The 19,948-nt window shown below is 37.4% G+C and overlaps 1 protein-coding gene across 7 annotated transcripts in view; it reads left to right on the forward strand.

Moving 5' to 3' along the window:
• PATJ (PATJ crumbs cell polarity complex component) overlaps positions 1-19,948 on the forward strand; it is a 356,331-nt gene that overhangs the window by 219,024 nt on the left and 117,359 nt on the right. For all 7 annotated transcript variants that reach the window (XM_060022954.1, XM_060022983.1, XM_060023011.1 and 4 more), the window contains one exon: positions 19,150-19,241. In XM_060022954.1, the coding sequence (XP_059878937.1) occupies positions 19,150-19,241 (92 nt within the window). The remainder of the gene's footprint in view (positions 1-19,149; positions 19,242-19,948) is intronic.

The raw sequence follows: 19,948 nt of genomic DNA on the forward strand, positions 1-19,948 counted from the left end.
TTTTTAAATATTCCTTTCTATTATGGTTTATCCCAAGAGAATGGATATAGTTCCCTGTGCTGTACAGTAGGACAAATGTTGTTTATCCATTTATTATTCTAAATGTAAGAGTTTGCATGTAACAACCCCAAATTCTCAGTCCATCCCTCTCCCTCCCCCACCCCCCTTGGCAACTACAAGTCTGATCTCTATGTCTGTGACTCTGTTTCTGTTTTGTAGATAGGTTCATTCATGTCATATTTTAGATTCCACATTTAAGTGATATCATATGGTGTTTGTCTTTCTGTTTCTGACTTACTTTACTTAGTATGATAATCTCTTGTTGCATCCATGTTGCTGCAAATGGCATTACTTTGTAATTTTTTATGGCTGAGTAGTATTCCATTTTATATATATGTGCCACATCTTCTTTATCCATTCATCTGTTGATGGACATTTAGGTTGTTTCCATGTTTTGGCTATTGTGAATAGTACTGCTATGAACATAGGGGTGCATGTGTCTTTTTGAATTATTTCAATAATTTTGTCCATACTTCACTTTGTTCTTATTCATCAAAATTGATTTTGGCTACTCTAGGTCATTTGAATTTCCATATGAATCCTAGAGCCAACTTGTAAATTTTTATTTAAAAAAAAAAGCCAACTAGAATTTTTATTGAGATTATATTGAATCTATAGTTTAATTTAGGAGCACTAGACATCTTAACAATACTGAGTCTTCCAAATTATGAACGTGATATCTCTCCATTTAATTACTTATCTGCAGTGTTGCATAACTTTTGGTGTAGAACCTTTCTATTTTCAGTTAAGTGTATTCTTATGTATTTTATATTCTCCAGTTCTCTTATTGCTAGTACATATATAGAAATACAATTGATTTTCATATATCCGTATATTGACCTTGTATCCTATAATCATGCTTAACTAACTTATTGTAGTAGTTTTTATTGCTATCTTAGCATTTTCTAGAGGTAAACAATCGTGCCATCTGTGTATAGGGAGTGTTATTTCTTCCTTTTCAATCTTTATGATCTTTTATTTTTCCTTCTTTCCTTCCTGCCTGCCTTCATTCCTTTCCCTCCTCCTTCCCCAACCCTTCCTCCTCTTTTTCCTTTTTAAATCACAATTTGACATTTTTTTTTGTCAATTACTTTTTCTGCACCTATTTAACTTATTTGTGCATGTTTTAAAATGATATTTAAATATAACACAAAAGGACACACTTGTGGGATAGTCAAAACTCTTTACCATAATATTCAAAGTCTTTCAAAAGATATCTTTAGGGCTTCCCTGGTGGCGCAGTGGTTGAGAGTCTGCCTGCTGATACAGGGGGCATGGGTTCGTGCCCAGGTCCGGGAGGATCCCACATGCCGTGGAGCGGCTGGGCCCGTGAGCCATGGCCGCTGAGCCTGCGTGTCCGGAGCCTGTGCTCCGTAACGGGAGAGGCCTGCATACCACAAAAAAAAAAAAAAAAAAGATATCTTTAACCTACCTTTCCAGCTTCTGCCACTACTTCATCATTCTATGATCCCACTACATTGAACCATTTAAATAAGTTCTCAGTACAGATGTGCATTCCTCTCATTCCATTCTTTTGCCCATGTATTTTATTCAGTATACTTTGGCATTTTTAAGACCTAGCTCAACTGTTTTAGCATAAGCTTACGAAATTATTTTTGTTATTATCCTAAATAAAAATCGCCTGCCAATGCAGGGGACACGGGTTCGAGCCCTGGTCCGGAAAGATCCCACATGCCGCGGAGCAACTAAGCCTGCGTGCCACAACTACTGAGCCTGCACTCTAGAGCCCGCGAGCTACAACTACTGAAGCCTGTGCGCCTAGAGCCCATGCTCCGCAACAAGAGAAGCCACCACAATGAGAAGCCCGCATACTGCAACAAAGAGTAGCCCCTGCTTGCCACAGCTAGAGGAATCCCGCGCGCAGCAATGAAGACCCAACTCAGCCAAAAATAAATAAATAAAATTTTTAAAAAGAAAAAAAACACCTTTAGATCTGATATCTCTTCTTAATATAGAGGGTTTTTCTTTTAATATTTTTTAACTTTAGGTAATTGGCTTGAAATTCAATGGTAAAGATTACAGAATGGAGAAACAGATATTATTAGTTATTATTTGTTGAAAATGTACTTTTCTTTTAATGAGAGATGGCTTCTAGTACTAGATATATTTTTAAGTAACTCTCTTTCTTGTATAAGTCCCTTAATCTCTGATCATCACTTAACTAGAAGGAGAGTCAATAATATCATCGAGAAACTTTCAAACTTAATGTTTTGTGATTCTGGGATCTAAATTTTTGCTTCTCAAATTTCAGCATATAATTTAGCCTAAGGTATTTCTTATCTCTATTCTGGGGAACATAAAAGCTGTAAATCAAAAAAAAAAAGAAAGCTGTAAATCCCTTCTCAAAAGGTTTGCAAAATAAATCTCTTTAACTATATAAGTTGCTCTCAACTGAGGTTGTGTATCAGAATCATGGGACAGTTTCACCTAAATAACAACCCTTCACCCCAGCCTACTAGATGAGAATCTCTGATGTTGAAGGCCTAGGTGTGCTTTTTGTAAGTTACCTAATTGATATATGGTATAAATGTAATCAGGAGTCTAGATGTGAATTTTTGCTCTTCTTATAGAACACTGACAAAATACCAGGAACCTCTGTAACCTCACTGTAGAAAATATAACCATTTGCTCCTCAGTTCAGATTCCGTACCAGTTGCATGAAATAAAATGGTGTACTCAGTGATGGGACTAGCAATTTCGACAACCAATTCAAGTAGCATTGAATGTGTCCTTGAATCTGCAAAGGACAAAGGAGAGATCCCTACATGGTCCATAGTACTTCCTGCCCTTCATTTTGAGTCTCTGTCTCCATCCATTTACTCTAAATGCCAGGAGAAGCGGGACTGATCTAGACATAGGGGCTGTGGCTGGAAAAATGAGGGCAGGAGAGCTGAAGGCTCAAAATTTTGCACAATATTTAAATATAATTTAAAATTATTTTGACTAAATTTTATTGCCCATCTTTGTTTCTGGCTACGAGTCAAAAGTATTAGGTTAGCAAATATTAAAAAGTAGAAAAAACTCTAATGGATTCCCTAACATACTGAGTTGTTGTAAAGGTTTTGCTTCTTATTGTTGTCTTTCTCTTTTTTAACTTATAGAAACTTAACTTTTTGACATGTTTTTAAAGTAACGTGTAATCATAAAAAATTGTAATTGTACAGGTAAAAGTAATAATCTTCCCTCTTTTTCCTCTGTAATACTACTCCTCCAGAAGAAACCACTGTCAGTTTACCATCCTTCCTACTGGTCTCATGCATGGTCATACACATTTGTGCAAATATAGATTTTATAGTTAATAACCACAAATAGAATCATATTGTACATACCTTTTTTAATGAATGATGTAGCATTTTCCATATCAGTACAAATAATACTATAACATACTGGTGTATATGTCTTTGTGCAATTCCTGTGGCATAAATATATCAAATCATCTTTCTTTAGTGTGATACAAATTTTCCACCCCACTACCAGTATGTGAGAGAGTGTTTCCCACCCCCCAAATCTGGCAAAACATTGAATATAATCAGACCTTAGCCAACCTGCCAGGTGCAGTTTTTTTCATTGAAAAAATTCTTCACACATATATCATACACATAAGGAAGTGACTGAGAAGATAGTCCTATACTCTGGTGAGACAGAGTTTTTAAAGTTGACACTTGAACTGGATTTTTCTAGGCCTTCACCACTGTACAGAGTTTGGAATGAGAATTGGGTGCTGGGAATTATTTTGGACAAGGAGGGAGGTGGTTGGGGATGGCATATGGGTGATTAAGATGAGTATTAAGTAAAGTAGCAGGAGTCCCATGGCATCAAGTTGAATGTACATTTCACCCATACCAAAGGCTGCATCCTCACTAGAAAGAGGCTTTGGGATCGGAAGACTTGAGTTTGGATTCTGAACTCTGCCACTACCTCACCTAGAACCCTTGCACTAGTTACTGAGCTTGTGAGTCTCAGTGTCCTCGTTAGAAAAGTACAGGAGCACCTGTCTTGCCTACCTGTCACACTGAGCAGTGTGACAGTGCTGGACTCTGTATGAGGTATGCTTCAAAAGCGATAAAATGTGTATGATGGAATCCTGCCTCTACAACACTGATTCGCTGATGAGACTTGTGTTCAAAAAACGAAAAAAAAAAAAAAAAAAGAGACAGAAACTGTGGCTTGAAAGAGGAGAGTTGGGGACTTTGATAAGGTCCTTTGATGACTGATTTTGTGGCTGTAGACACAGCAAGAAAAATGTTTTGAGGTCAAGAGAAAAAAATTCTGGTAGCAGAGGGAATTGGAGTAGCGTGCTAATCAGATCATTTGTTTGAAAGAAGCAACTATTAATCTGGGTCTTACTAGTCTGGGGGGAAGTCTTGACTCCTAGTATGTATCGATGTTCTTAGAAGAGGAATTCCAGGTCACTATTCACCTGAGATCCTATTTACTTATTTGAGTAACAATACCATTAATAGAGGTAGGCTGTAATGCCTCAACCTCCTAGGAAAGCATGATTCCTCTGCAATATTAATGAGCTGTTCAGAGGTAGATTATACTTATGACTCCATTCACTTATTCCTTTCTATTCCCTGCATGTAATAGGAAACTCCACAGACACCCTATTTCATTTGGTCAAGTGAACCAACCTATAGCAGTTGGGGCTATTTCCACAGAAACACTAAGAATCAGAGCAACATAAGAACATATTTCTCTGCTCACTTCCTTGAAGTTGATATTTTTCAATAGTGTCAGGGTTTAGAATTCAAAGGAATATCTTACTATTTTCCTAATATATCAAATTTGGAGAGATGTGAGCTGCATACTCATACTTTGCCTTCAGAAGGTATTTCAGTTTAATTCATTTTGTTTGAGAGAAAATACATCCCTCACACTTAAACCTTGTAAATTAATGTGTTCCTTTGGGAACAATGTATTTCACAAGAAATAAATGAAGTTGCAGAAGACCTTATTTCAACACTGTTTATTAAATTTAGTTCTTAAAACCTCTTTTACACAACTATTAAGTTATTAGAGGTTGAAGTATATTATTTTGTCTTTCGAGAAAAAAATTAATGTGAAAATTTATCCAGAAATACCTTTTTGTTATAGTGAAATTTTGTTTTCATGTGAGTTTCAGTCATCTTCCCTGTTCCATCTCTGCCTTGGTGCCTCTTTCTTCCCTTCATTTCTCCGATGTGCAGAACTGAAGGCAGAGGTTTGGAAAGTGAGGATTGTTTTTCATGGGGGCTGGTGCCCAAGATTTTTGGAAAGGGAAAATATTCTACAAAGTCTTCTTTGAACAGGATCTGGGTATCTTTATTCTGTTAGTCTATACTCTGCCCCCCAAAGCTATACCTGTGGCTCCTAGGAAGAGAGCTGCAGTTTCCTACCTACATATCTTTTTTTTTAATTTAATTTTATTTATTTTTTTATACAGCAGGTTCTTATTAGTTATCCATTTTATACGTATTAGTGTACACATGTCAATCCCAATCTCCCAATTCACCACACACACACACACACACACACACACACACACACACACCCCACCACTTCCCCCCACCTTGGTGTCCATACGTTTGTTCTCTACATCTGTATCTCAATTTCTGACCTGCAAACCGGTTCATCTGTACTATTTTTCTAGGTTCCACATGTATGCGTTAATATACGATATTTGTTTTTCTCTATCTGACTTACTTCACTCTGTATGACAGTCTCTAGATCCATTCACGTCTCTACAAATGACTCAATTTCATTCCTTTTTATGGCTGAGTAATATTTCATTATATATATGTACCACATCTTCTTTATCCATTCATCTCTCGATGGACATTTAGGTTGCTTCCATGACCTGGCTATTGTAAATAGTGCTGCAATGAAAATAGGGTGCATGTGTATTTTTGAATTATGGTTTTCTCTGGGTATATGCCCAGTAGTGGGATTGCTGGGTCATATGGTAGTTCTATTTTTGTTTTTTAAGGAACCTCCGTACTGTTCTCCATAGTGGCTGTATCAATTTACATTCCCACCAACAGTGCAAGAGGGTTCCATTTTCTCCATACCCTCTCCAGTATTTGTTGTCTGTAGATTTTCTGGTGATGCCCATTCTAACTGGTGTGAGGTGATACCTCATTGTAGTTTTGATTTGCATTTCTCTAATAATTAGTGATGTTGAGCAGCTTTTCATGTGCTTCATCACCATCTGTATGTCTTCTTTGGAGAAATGTCTATTTAGGTCTTCTGCCCACTTTTGGATTGGGTTGTTTGTTTTTTTAATATTGAGCTGCATGAGCTGTTTATATATTTTGAAGATTACCCCTTTGTTGGTTGATTCATTCGCAAATATTTTCTCCCATTCTGAGGGTTGTCCTTTCGTCTTGTTTATGGTTTCCTTTGCTGTGCAAAAGCTTTGAAGTTTCATTAGGAACCATTTGTTTATTTTTGTTTTTATTTCCATTACTCTAGGAGGTGGATCAGAAAAGATCTTGCTGTCATTTGTGGCAAAGAGTGTTCTTCCTATGTTTTCCTCTAAGAGTTTTATAGTGTCCGGTCTTACATTTAGGTCTGTAATCCATTTTGGGTTTATTTTCGTGTATGGAGTTAGGGAGTGTTCTAATTTCATTCTTTTACATTTAGCTGTCCAGTTTTCCCAGTACCACTTATTGAAGAGACTATCTTTTCTCCATTGTATATTCTTGCCTCCTTTGTCATAGATGAGTTGACCATAGGTGCGTGGGTTTATCTCTGGGCTTTCTATCCTGTTCTTTTGATCTATATTTCTGTTTTTGTGCCAGTACCATATTGTCTTGATTACTGTAGCTTTGTACTATAGTCTGAAGTCAGGGAGTCTGATTCCTCCAGCTCCATTTTTTTCTCTCAAGACCACTTTGGCTATTCAGGGTCTTTTGTGTCTCCATACAAATTTTAAGATTTTTTGTTCTAGTTCTGTAAAAAATGCCATTGGTAATTTGATAGGGATTGCATTGAACGTATTGATGGCTTTGCATAGTATAGTCATTTTCACAATATTGTTTCTTCCAACCCAAGAACATGGTATATCTCTCCATCTGTTGGTATCATCTTTAATTTCTTTCATCAGTGTCTTATAGATTTCTGCATACAGGTCTTTTGTCTCCCTAGGTAGGTTAATTCCTAAGTATTTTATTCTTTTTGTTGCAGTGGTAAATGGGAGTGTTTCCTTAATTTCTCTTTCAGATTTTTCATTATTAGTATATAAGAATGCAAGAGATTTCTGTGCATTAATTTTGTATCCTGAAACTTTACCAAATTCATTGATTAGCTCTAGTTTTCTGGTGACATCTTTAGGATTCTCTATGTATAGTATCATGTCATCTGCAAGCAGTGACAGTTTTACTACTTCTTTTCCAGTTTGTATTCCTTTTATTTCTTCTCTGATTGTTGTGGCTAGGACTTCCAAAACTATGTTGAATAAGAGTGGTGAGAGTGGACACCCTTGTCTTGTTCCTGATCTTAGAGGAAACGGTTTCAGTTTTTCACCATTGAGAATGATGTTGACTGTGGGTTTGTCATATATAGCCTTATTATGTTGAGGTGGTTTCCCTCTATGCCCACCTTCTGGAGAGTTTTTATCATAAATGAGTGTAGAATTTTGTCAAAAGCTTTTTCTGCCTCTATTGAGATGATCATATGGTTTTTCTTCTTAAGTTTGTTAATATGGTGTGTCACATTGATTGGTTTGCATATATTGAAGAATCCCTACATCCCTGGCATAAATCCCACTTGATCATGGTGTATGATCCTTTTAGTGTGTTGTTGGATTCTGTTTGCTAGTATTTTGTTGAGGATTTTTGCATCTATATTCATCAGTGATATTGGTCTGTAATTTTCTTTTTTTGTAGTTTCTTTGTCTGGTTTTGGTATCAGGGTGATGGTGGCCTTGTAGAATGAGTTTGGGAATGTTCCTTCCTCTGCAATTTTTTGGAAGAGTTTGAGAAGGATGGGTGTTAGCTCTTCTCTAAATGTTTGATTGAATTCGCCTGTGAAGCCACCTGGTCCTGGACTTTTGTTTGTTGGAAGATTTTTAATCATAGTTTCAATTTCATTACTTGTTATTGTTCTGTTCATATTTCCCACTTCTTCCTGGTTCAGTCTTGGAAGTTTATACCTTTCTAAGAATTTGTCCATTTCTTCCAGGTTGTGTCTATTTTATTGGCATAGAGTTGCTTGTAGTAGTCTTAGGATGTTTTGTATTTCTGCAGTGTCTCTTGTAACTTCTCCTTTTTCACTTCTAATTTTATTGATTTGAGTCCTCTCCCTCTTTTTCTTGATAAGTGTGGCTAATGGTTTATCAATTTTATCTTCTCAAAGAACCAGCTTTTACTTTTATTGATCTTTGCTATGTTTTCTTTGTTTCTATTTCATTGTTTTGTGCTCTGATCTTTATGATTTCTTTCCTTCTGCTAACTTAGGTTTTTGTTTGTTCTTCTTTCTCTAGCTCCTTTAGGTGTAAGGTTAGATTGTTTATTGGGGATTTTTCTTGTTTCTTGAGGTAGGCTTGTATAGCTATAAACTTCCCTCTTATGACTGCTATGGCTGCGTCCCATAGGTTTTGGATCACCATATTTTCATTGTCATTTGCCTCTAGGTATTTTTTGATTTCCTCTTTGATTTCTTCCATGATCTCTTGGTTATTAGTAACGTATTGTTTAGCCTCCATGTGTATGTGTTTTTTACTTTTTTTCCCCTGTGGTTGATTTCTAATGTCATAGCGTTGTGGTCAGAAGAGATGCTTGATATGATTTCAGTTTTCTTAAATTTACTGAGGCTTGATTTGTGACCCAAGATGTGATCTATCCTGGAGAATGTCCTGTGCGCACTTGAGAAGAAAGTGTAATCTGCTGTTTTTGGATGGAATGTCCTATAAATATCAATTAAATCTATCTGGTCTATTGTGTCATTTAAAGTTTCTGTTTCCTTAGGAATTTTCTGTTTGGATGATCTGTCCATTGATGTAAGTGAGGTGTTAAAGTCTCCCAATATCATTGTGTTATTGTCGATATCCTCTTTTATAGCTGTTAGCAGCTGCCTTATGTATTGAGGTTCTCCTGTGTTGGGTGCTTTTATATTTATAATTGTTATATCTTCTTCTTGGATTGATCCCTTGATCATTATGTAGTGTCCTTCCTTGTCTCTTGTAACATTCTTTATTTTAAAGTCTATTTTATCTGATATGAGTATTGCTACTCCAGCTTTCTTTTGATTTCCATTTGAATGGAATATCTTTTTCCATCCCCTCACTTTCAGTGTGCATGTGTCCCTGGGTCTGAAGTGGGTCTCCTGTAGACAGCATATATATGGGTCTTGTTTTTGTATCCATTCAGTGAGTCTGTGTCTTTTGGTTGGAGCATTTAATCCATTCACATTTAAGGTAATTATCAATATGTATGTTCCTGTTACCATTTTCTTAGTTGTTTTGGGTTTGTTTTTGTAGGTCCTTTTCTTCTCTTGTGCTTCCCACTTAGAGAAGTTCCTTTAGCATTTGTTGTAGAGCTGGTTTGGTGGTGCTGAATTCTTTTAGCTTTTGCCTGTCTGTAAAGCTTTTGATTTCTCCATCGAATCTGGATGAGATCTTTGCTGGGTAGAGTAATCTTGGTTGCAGGTTCTTCCTTTCATCACTTTAAATATGTCATGCCACTCCCTTCTGGCTTGTAGAGTTTCAGCTGAGAAATCAGCTGTTAACCTTATGAGAGTTCCCTTGTATGTTACTTGTCATTTTTCCCTTGCTGCTTTCAATTATTTTTCTTTGTCTTTAATTTTTGCCAATTTGATTACTATGTGTCTTGGCCTGTTTCTCCTTGGGTTTATCCTGTATGGGACTCTCTGCGCTTCCTGGATTTGGGTGGCTATTTCCTTTCCCATGTTAGGGAAGTTTTCAACTATAATCTCTTCCAATGTTTACCTGGGTCCTTTCTCTCTCTTCTCCTTCTGCGACCACTATATTGCAAATGTTGTTGCATTTAATGTTGTCTGAGAGCTCTCTTCGGCTGTCTTCATTTCTTTTCATTCTTTTTTCTTTATTCTGTTCCGCAGCAGTGAATTCCACCGTTCTGTCTTCTAGGTCATTTATCCATCCTTCTGCCTCAGTTATTCTGCTATTGATTCCTCTAGGGTAGTTTTCATTTCAGTTATTGTATTGTTCATCTCTGTTTGTTTGTTCTTTAATTCTTCTAGGTCTTTTTTAAACATTTCTTGCATCTTCTTTTTTTAAATTTATTTATTTATTTATTTTTGGCTGTGTTGGGTCTTCGTTTCTGTTCGAGGGCTTTCTCTAGTTGTGGCAAGCGGGGGCCACTCTTCATTGTGGTGTGCGGGCCTCTCACTGTCACGGCCTCTCTTGTTGTGGAGCACAAGCTCCAGACACACAGGCTCAGTAGTTGTGGCTCATGGGCCTAGTTGCTTCGCAGCATGTGGGATCCTCACAGACCAGGCCCAAATCCGTGTTCCCTGCATTGGCAGGCAGATTCTCAACCACTGTGCCACCAGGGAAGCCCTCTTGCATCTTCTTGATCTTTGTCTCCATTCTTTTTCCGAGGTCCTGGATCATCTTCACTGTCGTTATTCTGAATTCTTTTTCTGGAAGGTTGCCTATCTCCACTTCATTTAGTTGTTTTTCTGGGGTTTTATCTTGTTCCTTCATCTGGTACATAGCCCTCTGCCTTGTCATCTTGTCTGTCCTTCTGTGAATGTGGTTTTCGTTCCATGGGCTGCAGGATTGTAGTTCTTCTTGCTTCTGCTGTCTGACCTCTGGTGGATGAGGCTATCTAAGAGTCTTGTACAAGTTTCTTTTTTTCTTGCGGTACCCGGGCCTCTCACTGTTTGGCCTCTCCCGTTGCAGAGCACAAGCTCCGGATGCGCAGGCTCAGCGGCCATGGCTCATGGGCCCAGCCGCTCCATGGCGTGTGGGATCTTCCTAGACTGGGGCACGAACCCGTGTCCCCTGCATCGGCAGGCGGACTCTCAACCACTGCGCCACCAGGGAAGCTCTTGTACAAGTTTCTTGATGGGAGGGACTGGTGGTGGGTAGAGCTGGCTGTTGTTCTGTACATATCTTTTCATATATGAAAATAACTTTTCCCCAGTGCCAGTGCCCTTCCTGCCACTCAGTTAAATCTGTGCCTGCTAAGCTTCTGTCTACTCCTCTAGGCCCACCCACCCATCTCCAAGAAGAGATGATCACGTTTTGCTTTATGCCTACATCCATCATACAGCAATGCGGTTATTTGTTTCCAAGACTATGTCACTTATTAGAGTTCCATGTGCTTGAGTGCAGGAGCCAAATCTGACTAAATAAAAATAATACTAGTAAAGTGACTTTCAGAGAATGGGTATCTGGAACATAGTTGGTGCTCAGTACATGGCAGCTGTGGTGATGATGGTAATGAAAATTCCTGTTTCCTCATCAGTTGCACAATGACTGCTGAATAAGTGAATAAATTGATAGATATAACACATAGCTATTATACTTTTACTGGAGTAGTTCTTGGTCTGAGGATTCTATTTTGTGAAGCCCTGTTAATTGGATTTAAAATTGCATAGGATCAAAAATAAGTTACTTACCCTATGGCTTTCCCCCTACATCCCCATATCCTTAATAATGGTTTCTAATTATTAATAGGACAGGCTTTTGGACTTAAACAGATTTGGTTATAAATACTGGCTGTAAATATATTGGTCAAATTCCTTAAACTCATTAATCCCCAGTTTCTCCATCTGTATAATGAGGTAATAATGCATTCCTCTACTGATTTGTGTGAAATAATGTATTTAAGGCATATATGTATGTTTGTGTGTAGTGTATATGCCTTGTATGTTGTGAACATTTATAAATGGTATTGTTACAAAGTAGTTATAAAATATCAATATAAAAAAAACAAAATGGAAATCACCTTAAATCCCACCAAAGATACCATCATTGTTGATATTTAGTAGAGATACTCATAGAGCTTTCTTTAGACTCAGAAGCTTTTACATAAATGAAAACAATGTGAAAAATAGATTACATTGTATTTTGTCACTTACTTTTTGCACTCAATAATGTTATCTTTTTATGGCAGTGGATTTAGATCTGTATCATCCTCCACCTTTTTTTTTTTTTTTTTTTTTTGCGGTACGCGGGCCTCTCACTGTTGTGGCCTCTCCCATTGTGGAGCACAGGCTCTGGACACGCAGGCTCAGCGGCCATGGCTCACGGGCCCAGCCGCTCTGCGGCATGTGGGACCCTCCCGGACCGGGGCACGAACCCGTGTCCCCTGCATCGGCAGGCAGACTGTCAACCACTGCGCTACCAGGGAAGCCCTCCTTCACCTTTTAATAGCACAGTTTTCCATTTATTGATGTATTAAGACAACTATAATAAACGTTTTGTTGATAAATGTATAGTTTTTTCTATTTTTTTCCATTATAAGTTATAGCCACGATAGGCATTTTGACACCTTGATTTCTTTCTTTTTTTTTTTTTTTTTTTGCGGTACGCTGGCCTGTCACTGTTGTGACCTCTCCCACTGTGGAGCATAGGCCCCGGACGCACAGGCTCAGCGGCCATGGTTCATGGGCCCAGCCGCTCCGTGACATGTGGGATCTTCCCAGACCGGGGCACGAACCTGTGTCCCCTGCATCGGCAGGCAGACTCTCAACCACTGTGCCACCAGGGAAGCCCACACCTTGATTTTTAATCTTTTTAGGATAAATTCTTAGAAGTGGAATTGTAATTAAATTTTTTTTTTTTGGTTGCATTGGGTCTTTGTTGCTGCTCGTGGGCTTTCTCTAGTTGCAGTGAGTGGGGGCTACTCTTTGTTGAGGTGTGCAGGCTTCTCATTGTGGTGGCTTCTCATCGTGGTGGCTTCTCTTGTTGCGAAGCATGGGCTCTAGGCACATGGGCTCAGTAGTTGTGGGCCGCAGGCTCAGTAGTTGTGGCACACGGGCTTGGTTCCATGGCATGTGGGATCTTCCTGGACCAGGGCTCGAACCCACGTCCCCTGCATTGGCAGGAGGATTCTTAACCACTGCACCACCAGGGAAGTCCTTGGAATTTTTAGATTAAAAAATAAAGTGTAAGAAGATCCATCAAGTTATAAAACTTATGATTTGTTTTTTTTTTCTCTACATGTGTGTTGTAGTCAGTGAGAGTTAATTTAAGAAAAACGTTAACCTGTAGATTCTAATGTCTTGAAATGTAAAGTTTAGAATATATTTACAAGTGAATTAGGGAGGACTCTCAGATTTCATCAGCAATTTCAGTTACCTGAATTCTAACTCAATTTTTTAATAATAATTTATTACTGTTCATAATAAATCATCCTATTTAATAAAAGCATGGGCCAAGGGTGTGTTTTTGAGCATAATATATTTTAACATATTCAAACCTTAGGCAAATCTGTTGCTTGAACTAAATTTTAATTTTTGTAGAATTAATATTTCTAATTTAAGCTTAAGTTAATTATCTTTTACTTCCAATTTGGTACATTTTTGAGTAGATTTAATTGAGCTGCTCTCCAGCATAAATTTATATTCATGTTCAGTTTAACTATGGAAAATTAAGAATAGTTGAAAAGCTACCTCTTCATGATATTTTTGAATAATTAATTTTATTGAAACAAATCTCATTAAGGACTTCTAAAGTGAAAGTTTATGTAGTATAACAAAAGGATTTATATCTGTTTACTTTTGCTGAATCATTGCTGGATTAACCTAATTCTACTTCTTCTACAAACTATAAAATATTGCAATTAAATATTCCATCTCTGTACCTGAATATAGAGGGTTTACCTCAAATCAGTGTTTTTTGTTTTTTGTTGCCCCCCCTGCCCTGAGTAGCAGAAACCAACCCCTGAGGGGAAATATGGATCAAAGTGAAAACCCATTATAATATGATGTAAGTTTTCCAAATACAGATGTTTCTTATTTGGAGCTATTGTCTTCAGTATGTAGAACTGCTATAAGTTGCTCCTGAATGACATTTCATTCAGTTGGAAATTCAGAACTTAGGAAAAGATGAGCTAACTTACCCATGATAAAATATTAGTGTCATTCGGGACCAGAGATCATAGAGCTGAGATAGAAGTTACTGACCTTGTGGAGTATCTCAGAAAGGCCTTTTTTTGTCAGTAATCAGAAGAGGAAGCCAAACACAGATAAGAAAACCAGAATTGTAGATCAAGAGTATAAAAAGCTCCTTCATACAGAAAGTATATAAAGTATATAAAGCTCCTTTAAACCCCCAGAAAAGAGAGAATCTTGATGGTCCCAGTCTGTGTCATATGTCCTCCAGCTTCAGCCTGGAGTGACACGACAAACAATACTAACTTGGCTGTCAACCATTATGGATGGCGTTTGTGATGGGAAGGTTGGAAGGACCATCCCTGGCAAAGGAAGTGGTTGTGTGCTAGCACCCATCCCCAAAGTCTCTACTACATCTTTTCTCATTTAGTAATATGGAAATCAAGGTGGAGTATCATAAAATACACCTCCCATAGTCATGGCTGGGTGAACGTGGGAAAAGATATTATTTATCAACCAAACTTGGTTACTTTTGAGAGGGAGCGTTATAAATAATGGGAACAACGTGCATAAACTGGACTGTCCCAGACTTAGAATATATGGTTACCCTTTAATGGAAGAGTTGTACATCTCAGATTTTAAGATAATACATAGACTATTTGGGGGGAGTTGGAATAACAAGTCAGGACTAAGGATAGTTCTTCTTGCAATTATTAGATAGTATCAAAGGTAAGGATATACCTAAATAATTTATTATTTTTTCTGTATATCATTGAGTTGCCTTTGAAAGGAGAAACTTTGGGCAAGCACTTAGTTTCTCTACTTCTCAGTTTACTGGAAGTATATGGAAAATAATAATGTGTTTTCCAATCTCTAGATAATCTGAGTGATCACATATTCTGAAAGGATGAAATATTTTAACTGTTTTCCTTTGGCTTGGGTCAGAAAAAAACTTAAAAGTTAGTCAATCTTTGTCTATTTGTATAATGAAGAAAAAGTGAAATAAGTATATATTACTGTTCAGGGTGTAGCTTGTTTGCTCAAAAGGAAAGGTGCAGTCTTACAGAACTGCATACTGCATTAGGGATTTCAAAAGCCTATCAGGTCTTGCCTCTATGCATTGTGGTAAAATGCTTGATTCTGACTTGTGTATCTCAAAATTCCAGGACCTAAGATGGTAAGTGTTCAGCTCAGAGTTTATTTAATAGACACCTTTACAAAGATGACTTTAGAAATCAGCTGATTTTTTTTTTTGTGTGTGATACGCGGCCCTCTCACTGTTGTGGCCTCTCCCGTTGCGTAGCACAGGCTCCGGACACGCAGGCTCAGCGGCCATGGCTCACGGGCCCAGTGGCTCCGCGGCATGTGGGATCTTCCTGGACCGGGGCACGAACCTGTGTCCCCTGCATCGGCAGGCGGACTCTCAACCACTGCACCACCAGGGAAGCCCGAAATCAGCTGATTTTTATGTGCACCATATGGATGATAATACCTCTAGGTGTGCCTTAGGAAAACAGGGTTTTCAACTAATAGCTAAATCACCTTGGGCAAATTACTCAAGGTCTTGGAGTACCAGTTTCATAATCTGGTGAAAGTACATAACACCTGGTTATTCTGAGATTTAACTGAGATCCTATGCGTCAAGAGCTTTGCAGAGTGTTTGGCATGGAGAAAGCACTCAGTGGCTGGTAGTTATTATTAATTAGAATTAACCTGAAAAACTTCCAGGAGGTACAATATGCTTTCTTTCTGTCTATGCTATACTTAGAAGACGTCCTCCATCTGTTGTTTAAACAATAGTGCCCTCAGAAAACAGCACCTTCTCAGAAATAGGAAAAGTGACAGTCTGAAGTTAATTTGCATAAAATGCATCATATTCTTTCTAATTACTTACTGAATTTTCTCTGGAATGGGTGTCCTTAGAAATGAAGAAATATAAAAAACCTGCTTATGTCATTGGAAGCTATATACCTTTTGTTTAAATAGTGAAATTGTTTTGTATACAATAAGATCTAAGAAAACACAGAAGAGATCTTCCTCTCCTGAAACTCAGAGGGCTGCTAATGTGACATTTCTGAAGCCAGAAAAGAGACTTTGTCTTGGATTATTTTTATCCGGAGATCTGCATTTTTCCTTTTAGATTTAATCCAGTAAAATAAGGTTTCACTCTATCTTGAGTTTCCTGTTCTGTTCCCAGTTTTCCACTGAGTAGCAGAGTCTCTCTAGAGGCCCCTGATCATTGGCAGGGAGCAGCTGCCTTAGCAGTAAATGCCACAGTTGTTGGCACTGGAAAAAACATTGCCAGCAAGCAAGCTGCCTTGCCTTTCTACTGCCAGGGCCTCTGAATATTCAGAAACAGCACCAGGAAAGACTTATAACTTTAGCTTTACTCTTAGGTAAATTGAAATTAATGACTTGCTTTCTTCATTTGGGCTATGATTTTTTTCCTCTTAGAATAATACTGCCATGGATTCTATTCTATCAAAATGGAGCGTCACAGCTAAAAGACAGGCATATCCATAAACATGAAACAGCTCAATTTTCTATATGCTCAAGCTTTTGCTAACCAAAAAAACTTTTTTTTTTTTTTTTAAACTTCAATCACTTTGAAAGCTGGAGCCCACCTCAGAGAAAGCATACCAGCAGTTGATTAATGGAAGTGTTACTTCCATTCAGGGCTCTGTGATTCAGTGCATCCTCACTGAGCACCATTGTATGCAAGCTGTGTATGAAGGGTTGGGAATACCAAGAAAAGGACACCAGTTCCTGCCCTCAAGGAGTTTAGCTCTGTTCAATAAATGTTATATGCCTGCATGGGTGCTTTCCACCTGACAGGGGTTGACTTTACCATGCAGGTGAGGTGCAAATGGAATAAGAGGAATTTTTTTAAACCTAGTGCCATAGAATTCAAAGACAAGAAGGTTTGATAGGTCGTGGTTTAGGAAAGACTTTCTTAAAGCAGAGGCCAGGCACTGTGGGGAAGATATTCACACATAATCACCTGAGTGCCAGGCGTTGGATCAAGCATAGTCCATGCATCGTCTCATTTTAAAATTGTGATTTAAACTTTCTGATTTGCAGTTCATTATCCGTTAAAGAGATTGAAAACTATGGTTAGCAAAAAAGGTGATCATGCTAGACATACTATGTTGTAGCCAGGCTTTGTCACTTAATACATTTTTGATATTTCTTATGTCATTAAGTATGCTTTTTCACATCACTCTTAATGACTACATGACTAACTATTTCCCTTATAACTAAATTAGGTAAGAAGATGTAAATATAAGAAAAATAAAACCATAAAAGTATTAGGAGAAAATATGTTATCTAGAGGGTGGGCGCTTAAAAAATGATTTTTTTTTTAGAGCAGGAAAATTGAGAGGAAGGTAAAGAGATTTCCTAGGGACCCCCCTATCCCCAAACATGCACAGCCTCCCTCATTACCAACATCCGCTTCCAGAGTGGTGCATTCGTTACAACTGATGAACCTATATTGACCCATCGTAATCATTCGAAGTCCGTAAGTTTACATTAGCGCTCACTCTGGGTGTTGTACATTCTGTAGGTTTGGACAAATGTATAATGGCATGTATCCATCATCATAGTACCGTACAGAGGGTGGGCACATTTTTAAATACATCATGTTAAAAAGGCAGAAATCTTAACAGAAAAATGAGTAGTTTTAACACACAAAAATTAAAAATCATTTGGGTATCAAGATTACTGTAAATAAAATTTAAAGACATTATTTAATTCTCACAATAGTTTTATGAAATAGGTGCTTAGATTCCTTTTAAAGAAGAAGAAACTGAGACGCAGAGAAATGACAGTGTGGAGATCAGTGGATTTCTGGGAGATTGATTATCTTGGTGAAGAACAAAAGCTGATAAAATGAGAGGCATAGTGAAGCAGTGGTTCAAATTTAGTCTTTGCAGTAGCCTGTGATATGAGTACCAGCTTTATCACTTTGAGGTGGTGGATGAGCTTCATTTTAGACAGTTAAAAATATTATATTTTCATTCCATCCTTTGAAGTGTTTATTTCCAAATACTTTCTCATTATAGCTGTTATGACAAAAATGATACCTTTTCCAGATGTCTTCAAATGCAAAAGTTCAGAGACATCAAGGACAGACAAATTAGATGCTAATTGCATAAAGCATAAATTCCTTTTTACTATTCCTTATATAGTGTTCTATACTATCCCTTAAATAATAGAAATTATCAAGGCCTCAGTTAAAAAGGGACAGTATGACATAGATCATTACTTATTGAAGAGACAAGAGAGAAAAAGCCAAAACTGTGTGAGCTCTTATCAAATGGCTGAAATAAAATAAAAGATTGATTATGACTATCATCATACTTTAGCAGTGGGAAAATCTGGAGTGAAAAAATTTAGAATATAAATGTTTTTAGGTCATATTTAGGTGAATTCAATCAAATTAAAAATCCCACCACATCTTGGATAAGAGTGGATGCCTCATTGATTGGGTACAGTAAAATGTTTCAGTGCAATTGCTCTAATATTTGACTTAAAATGGGGATGTAATATTTACATCCTCTGGAGTAACAAAATTTATGCTATGTAATAACCTTGACACGTTTACAGAATCATATGTAATGGACACTCCAGAGCTCTGATGAATACCACAGTTTGGTCTGTTTTCTGCATTTTTTAGGAGTCTGGAAAAGCTGTAGGAAATGAAATATCTATCATAAGGTTTTTGCATCTAGCTCAACTGCTGCTGTCAAGTTTAGCAAAAGGGTCAAAAACTGTATGTTCTTTATTAACTGCATTCAAATTAGAATTTAAGAGATTTTAGCAGCTGCTTAGAATTAGTGTTTGAATCTATACTGTGAAGAATGTTAAGATTTTTAGCATTAAAGAGTCCTACATCTACCTACTTAAAAATGAATGAACTTCATTTTTTAATTCCAAGTACATACACATATACTTGTATACATGTATATATACATATATATTTTCATACAAAATATATATATATTACAATTTTACAAGTGCATTTGATTTTTTACCCCACAGATAAACAATCAGATCCTGTATGGAAGAAGTCATCAAAATGCATCTGCCATTATTAAGACTGCCCCGTCAAAGGTCAAGCTTGTTTTCATCAGGTAGGATAGATACATCTGGTTTTCTAAAACTTAAGATCACCTCTTGAGATGTTATCATTTGTGTAAGACTATTTCATCTTTCGTTTGTTTAACAAAATCACTGTATTCTAAAAATATATTTCCCTCTTGTGACTGTCACTTCGAGAAAAGTATAGATCGTTTCGATTGTGATGTGTTCTTGTTACTTACGTTTCACATGATAGAAGTGGTCATTGAGGCTTGTACTTTTATTTCCATTTAAAAAAAATTCTTCCTGATTATCCTCTTTATAAATATGATAGAATATTCTAGCTTCTCATCCTACTGTCACCATCATTTGGTACTTTGCTGAATCATTAATGCCTTCATCAAAGAATATGCAGGGAAAAAAGAACCCAGGAAAATTTTAAAAGCTTCATATTAAGAGTGCTGGTGAGAAATACAGAGGGGAGGAGATGTGAGCTCTGCTGTCTGGAGTCGTGTGGTCCGTTTGGGGCTCCACATTTGCCCGCACCTCATCTGCTAGGTGACTGAGCCCTTTTGGCTTAATTGAGTCAGAATTGGGACTCCTCATTGGTGGTGGCCATCACCAGCAGTGGAAGAAAACTTGATTCCCTGTTATTGGACTGAAATGACAGATGAGTCTGAATTATTCTTGGGGATGTAACTAACCCTGTATGTTAACTGTCATGCTGTTTCTTTTTGCTTTGGGCCTCAGTTATTATCTG

This window comes from Delphinus delphis, chromosome 1 (genome assembly GCF_949987515.2).
Source record: "Delphinus delphis chromosome 1, mDelDel1.2, whole genome shotgun sequence".
In the NCBI taxonomy this organism is placed as follows: Eukaryota; Metazoa; Chordata; class Mammalia; order Artiodactyla; family Delphinidae; genus Delphinus; species Delphinus delphis.